Genomic DNA, 6,244 nt, shown 5'->3' with positions numbered 1-6,244 from the left:
CCCGCCCACAGGCCCGACACCGCCCCACTCCCCCACGGCCCACAAGGTCCCGCCCACAGGTCCCGCCCCGGCCCTCTGGCTCCGCCCCAGGCCAGCCCCGCCCCCAGGCCCGGCACCTGCCCGGCCTCCACCCGGCGCGGCTCACAAGAGAGGACGTCCGCGCTCCGGACGCGCCTGCCAGCATCTTCGGCCTGGTAGACGCCCAGCCTCGGAATGACGCAAGACGCATGCGTGGCGTTGCCGTGGCTTCAGGAGACGCGTTCGGGGGGGGGCGGGCGCTTCCGGGGCGGAGCGCGGTCGCCGGAAGTGCGTGGCCGCCCAGGGCCATGGCGGCGCTCGGCGTCGTCTTCCTGGTGCTGATCCAAGCGGCGTCCTGGCCGCTGGCCTCGGCCTCGGGCGAGGAGTTCTGGCCCGGCCAGTCGGCGGCCGACATCCTGTCGGGGGCGGCGTCCCGCAGACGGTAAAAGGGCGTCCGCGCCTTGGGCGGGGCTCCCGCGGGGGCCACCTGTGGGCGGGGGGCGGGGATCCGGCGATCTGGCCCGGGGACCGCGGGCCGGGGACGGGGCGGAGCCTCCGTCGCCCGCACCCCCTTACCCCCGCCGGCGTTCCGGCCTGCGCCGCGAGCAGGGCTCACCCTGGGCTGCTGCGGCCTCCCGGAGCCCCCAGGAAGGGCTGGCGGTGGGGTCAGCCTAGAGGGGCAGGCCCGGGGGCCGCTGTTAGACGACGCGGGGCGTTGCCCTGGCTCGGAGATGGTCCTTAGAGAGCTCAGCCTTGTCGGTCTGCACGGGGTCTTTCCGGCTGCATGCGGCTGGGGGACGTTCCCTAGACAAGCCCCAGGAGCGGGAATCAGGTGTCTGCCGTGCGGCCGTTCCTGAGGGTTTGGCACAGAACAGACCCCGCACTAAGCGCTGACGTGTAGGGAAGGTGCACGGGTCCCCTCCTGCGTGTGTCGGCGGTCTGGGGGAGATGGGGGGCCCAGGCAGTTTTGTGGAGGCCGTCTGACCTGTGATAGCACAGCACGTTGAATGCAGAAGCGGGTATGAAAAGAAGTTACAGAAACTGCAAACATTGCCGTTCTTCTAACTATTTTTGTTTAGAAAAGTATACTTATTTTTCATTTAAAAAATATTCAGAGTAATACGACGTAATGGCTTCTTACTGGTATTTTCAGTGAATTAATACATGCATTTTAAAGGTCTCATTTTAACTTCTAACACCGGAATTATGGATGCAACCCACATAGACAGCAGTCTTATAGGGTCTTCGGTAATTGTTAGGAGTGTAACGGTGTGGGTAGACGGAAACGTTTGAGCACGTTGGAAGGCTGATTCTCAGGCTCTCGTGGCTGAGACTCTGCCGGTCTCGTTGGTGGATGGTTGCTAGTCATTCAGCAGGTGCTCAGATGTGTGCTCGGCCTCCTCGTGGGCTTGGTGAGTGATGGGTTGTATAGAAACGGGCTGGCAGCTGCCTCCTCTTTGCAGTGAACTGCCAGCCCCTGGAGAGCCCAGAGTCTGCACCATAAGCATCAGGGGGCGCCTCTGCGCTGAAGACCCACTCTCCCGCCCCTCCCCGCCAGGTACCTCCTGTATGACGTCAACCCCCCAGAGGGCTTCAACCTCCGCAGGGATGTCTACATCCGCGTCGCCTCCCTCCTGAAGACGCTGCTTAAGGCTGAGGAGTGGGTGCTGGTGCTTCCTCCGTGGGGCCGCCTCTATCACTGGCAGAGCCCTGACGTTCACCAGGTCCGGATTCCCTGGGCCGACTTTTTTGACCTTCCGAGTCTCAACAGAAACATCCCGGTCATAGAGTACGAGCAGTTCATTGCAGGTGAGGCAGTGGTCGCGGCTGTGTCAGCCCTGCCGTGGTGACACTTGATCGGCGTGGGGGCCCCGCTTCTGTTTCCCACCTCCAGCTCCCAGTGATCTGAATTGTGTGAGCCGCGGGCCCCCTTGCCTCTGAAATCTGGGGCAGCTGGTGAGCCCGCGGAGGGTGCTCACAGCTGTGGTGGGAAGGCCGCTGGCAGAGGCCGGGCCTGCTCCCAGCAGGATGTGCTCTTGTGCAGAGAAGGCCCCACGTCTCCGAGGGAAGGCTCCCTGCCCTTGGCGTTGACCTCGCGATGCCTCACTCAGTGCTGGCCAAGACTCATCATAGTGCGTCCTGTTCCACTCAGTCCTGCTCCGTCTATTTAATTTTTGTAAAGAGAGAGAAGTTGAAGATTTTCTTAGAACAAGGGTGTTCAGAGTTCAGCATTGCTTTCTTTAGAAGACATAAGCTTAATAAAAGGCTGTGACACACTTTTGCTGCCCCATCAGCCTGGAAGAGGGAGGCGCCGACGCGATGCTGAGCTCCAGCCGCATGCGGACCTGCAGAGCTCAGGACTGCAGCTGCCACGTCTTCATTTTTCATGTTCTGCTCTCACTGCGCCTTAGTCCCTGTCACTTTGGGACGTTTCTGTGGCGGGGTCAGTCCTGTGAATGCTGCGGGATGGAACGATATAGGTATCTCCTGGTATTTTCGTCTATGGGGAAGAAGCAAACTCTGAGACCTGTAAAAAGCAGTCTTGGAATACATCCTTCTGTGACCCAAGACGAGAGATGTCGCTGGGTGCGTAGTCTGACTTAGTCTGGGAATCAGCCTCAGCCTTGGTCTGAACCACGGGTCATGGAGCCTCCCAGAGAAACTGCCCTTTAGCTCCGTGCAGGGCTGTGGCCAGCAGGTTTCCTGACAGGCAGACACAAGGACAGGACTGAGCCTCAGCCATGTGAGGTGGTGCTCAGTGGGGGACACTGGGTGTGCTGGGTGGGGAGGCTGGTCCTCTCCTCCTGCTCTTGAAGCCTCAAGCCTGTAGCCACCAGCGGGGGCAGGAAGATGGGGTGTCCTGGGTGACATGCTGCGGGGCAGGCGGGGCAGGCAGACCCGCTTTGCCTTCACCTGCCCAGCCAGCCTCGACTTTGCTCAGCTGTCTCCCCTACGGGGGGGGGGGCGGAGAGGGAAGGGTGCCTGTCCTGGGACGGGCTTCCAGGACATGTGCAGCAGGGCGCCGGGCATCTCACCCTCCCTGCGAGAAGGGCTCTGGAGCTCTGGGACCAGGCCCCACCAGCAGTGCAGCCCCTGAGCGGGGTGGGGGGGGGGGGAATGTGGAAAAGACACCAGACTTGCACTTGATGCAGCAGCTCTCTTGTGACTGGACTCTCTTGGAGCGCACCTTCGTTAAGCACTGTGGATGTGGCCGGCAGGTTCTAGGTGGGGTGGATGCAGTGGGTAGGACGGACACAGACTCTTGGTCTCCTGGAGCTCCTGTGGGGAGCAGGGAGGCAGAAACCAAGGGACAAAAGTACCCAGATGGGGAGGGGTGGCACGGAGAAAATGAGAGTGGGAAGGGGTACGGGCTGTTGGGGGTGGGAGGCTGTGGCCAGGACGGTGTCCTGGGAGGTGCGGTTTGAATGGCCTCACAGGGTCAGGGGTGAGCCCTGAAGGGAGCAGTGCCCACGAGGCTGGTCCATGCAGGGAAGGGGGCATGTGCTTGCAGGGCAGTGGGGAAGACAGCATGTGGGGCCTGTGGCTGTCGTGAGGATTGGGGGCGCCGAGGGCAGGGCAGCTGCTGGAAGAGGTGGGAGTGATGAGGAGCCCCTGGGAGCGGCAGGGCCTGGACAAGCTCCAGCACCCCCGGGCAGTCCCTCTCTGCCTTTCAGGACCTCGTGCCCTGACGCCACTCTTTCTGTCCTGTGTCTGCTTCCGTGAGCTCTCTGCGGTCCTGCAGGGAGGAGGGTGGCATTAAACAAAGTAATGGTTTCTCTGTGCCTGTGCATCAGCTTCTGGTTCTTGTCACACGGTCGTTCTTGGCCTCTTCCAGAATCCGGCGGGCCCTTCATCGACCAGGTTTATGTCCTGCAGAGTTACGCGGAAGGGTGGAAAGAGGGGACCTGGGAAGAGAAGGTCGACGAGCGGCCGTGCCTCGACCCACTGCTCTACTCCCCGGACAAGCACGAGTACTACAGGTGCGGCCGCGGGGGGCCTGGGGGAGGGCGGCGGGGGCGCGGGCCGCGCTGAAACGGCCGCGGTGCGTTTGCACGTGGCGGTCTGGTCGCCCAGACTGGTTGCCATCAGAAGACCTCCCCGTGGAGGGGCTGTGGACAAAGCACCAGAATGACTGGGTTCTGGAAACCCTGTACTCCGGGAGCTCGTGGGAGGGCCGCGACCGTTTCCAGGGCTGTTACTGTGCGAGCTCGAGCGCGGAGCTCGTTTCTGTCCTGTCCGCCCGCTGCCCGGCTCTGCCCTCGCCACTGCCCAGGGTCCCCAGAGCAGCTCCGCTGGTCCCCTCAGGTCAGATGAGATCGTGGCTTCTTTCCGAGTTGTCACGAGGACGTCACTACCTGGCGTCACGAGCAGTCGGCTTTCCCTGAGAGAAGCGGCTGCCTTGTCAGACGAGGCCGTACGCCCGCGCGTCCGCGTTTACTTGTTGCGCGTGCGGAACAGACTAATGGAGGCGCTGGGCTCTTGTTTTCCAGAGGATGGTTTTGGGGTTATGAAGAGACGAGAGCTTTGAACGTCTCCTGTTTGTCCGTTCAGGGATCAGCTTCCATCATGGCGCCTGTCCTGCTGCGAAACACGTCGGCGAGGTGAGTGCCCAGCAGGGCCGCTCGGTGACCGGCCAGTGAAGGAGTGTGCGCGTGCATGTGTGTGCGCACGTGTTGGCCTGGCGTCGGAACCCTCCTTGCCGGGGCCCGTGTGGGGGGCACGGGAGAGGTAGACCTCGTCCCCACCCCACACCTGGGCCACAGTGAGGCGGGACTGGGAGAGAGCAGGAGGCCGCGTGCCTCTGGGGAGAGCCCGGGACGGGGACATGGGGACAGAGACCGAGGAGGAGGCTGCATATGTCCCCGGGGAGAGCCCGGGTTTAGGGCGGCTGTCCCCGTGCTCGGGGGTCTGTGCGGCGAGGGCGGCCTCACGCGGTGCTGCTCAGCCCCTGCCCAGTGGGAACTCATCAGCCCAGGTCTCTCGTCCCGCTGCTGGTGGGCGGAGGAGTCTGGTGCACACCTGGATAGCCCTGGGGCCCTGTCCGAGGTGATGGCGCCGCAGGTGTGTGGGGTCCTGGGGGCAGGAGGGCAGTGAGGGCACAGGCCGCACTGGAAGCGAGCGCCAACCTGATCCTAGTTCACCTGCCCGGGTGATTGCCCAGGTGTGGCCGAAGCAGGGTGAGGGCAGGCCCGGGAGGGATGGAGGTGGCCCACCACAACCCCCAGCCCGTCCCAGATCCCACCTGCTCTCACTTCCGCAGGTAGCTCTCATGCTCAGCCTCCTCGAAGCTGGACCTTGGAGTGGTCAGGGGGGCAGCTGTGACCTGCCTGAGCCATCCCCCCCCCCCGGCGCCCCGTCCCACTCAGGACACGGGGACGGGGACAGAGCAGGAGGCCATGCGCCTCCCCCAGACTCGTGCCCCTGCATCCTCCTGGCCTGAGTGCACACGGCCCCTGCTGGGGTGTCCTCTCTGCACGCTTTGATGCTTCGGGCTGTTTGATCGCCTCAGGAAGGGGCCTGTCTTGGCCCTCGCTTTGCAGGGAAGGAGTTGAGTGCTCCCCAACAGAGGTGCGAGCTTGAGCCTTGAGAAACGCAGACATGCTAAGTTCGTTCAGGTGACTGTTTGCAAACGGGATTGAGGTGTCCCTCCTGGTGTGGTTTTGCCCTTGGGCTGTGAGTCCACAAAGTCACAGATCTTCCAGAACTGGACCATGTCTGTGTGCTGGGAGCTCCGTCTGGGGCTTTCTCTGTATGCTGCTGGGGCCATCTTACTCGTTTGCTTCATTGTGTTTTCTTTCTTGCATCAGTAGTCGCAGGGGGCTTGGTGACCCCCCACCGATGCTGAGAGTCCCTTAGGAACTTGCAGCCCCCCTCGGGAGTATGTGCGGAGACAGGCAGCCGCCTCCCCGAGGGGCCCCAGCACCGGGCCCACGTGCGCCTGGGTGGCTCTCAGCTTCGTTCTCAATGTGCTCTGGAGCAGGCCGATAGAAGCACTTTGAAATTAAATGTTTTCTATCTTGTTTGAAAACAGGTCGGTGATGTTGGACAGAGCCGAGAACCTCCTGCACGACCACTACGGGGGGAAGGAGTACTGGAACGTGAGTGCCCGCCAGCGCCTCCTGAGGTCCCCACAGTGCTGCTCGGGGCGCATCTGTGAACGTCTGTTAGACGGTCGGCGCTTGCTGACCGCCAGCGTGGGGGGGGTGCAGCAGGGAGGGGGCGCTGG

The 6,244-nt window shown here is 62.8% G+C and overlaps 1 protein-coding gene across 1 annotated transcript in view; it reads left to right on the top strand.

Moving 5' to 3' along the window:
• The first annotated feature begins 212 nt into the window (after window positions 1–212).
• The window catches only part of POFUT2 (protein O-fucosyltransferase 2), a 345,437-nt gene continuing 339,405 nt past the window's right edge, over window positions 213–6,244 (top strand). Inside the window, exons 1-5 of the mRNA XM_081820620.1 lie at window positions 213–460; window positions 1,577–1,827; window positions 3,854–3,998; window positions 4,509–4,619; window positions 6,050–6,116. Of these exons, the coding sequence (XP_081676746.1) occupies window positions 228–460; window positions 1,577–1,827; window positions 3,854–3,998; window positions 4,509–4,619; window positions 6,050–6,116 (807 nt within the window). The 5' untranslated portion in view covers window positions 213–227. The remainder of the gene's footprint in view (window positions 461–1,576; window positions 1,828–3,853; window positions 3,999–4,508; window positions 4,620–6,049; window positions 6,117–6,244) is intronic.

This window comes from Leptonychotes weddellii, chromosome 1 (assembly GCF_054177405.1).
Source record: "Leptonychotes weddellii isolate Sample4059 chromosome 1, ASM5417740v2, whole genome shotgun sequence".
NCBI classification, from domain to species: domain Eukaryota; kingdom Metazoa; phylum Chordata; class Mammalia; order Carnivora; family Phocidae; genus Leptonychotes; species Leptonychotes weddellii.
The sequence above is the reverse complement of the archived record's forward strand: the minus strand, read 5'-3'. Positions and strand labels throughout refer to the sequence as shown.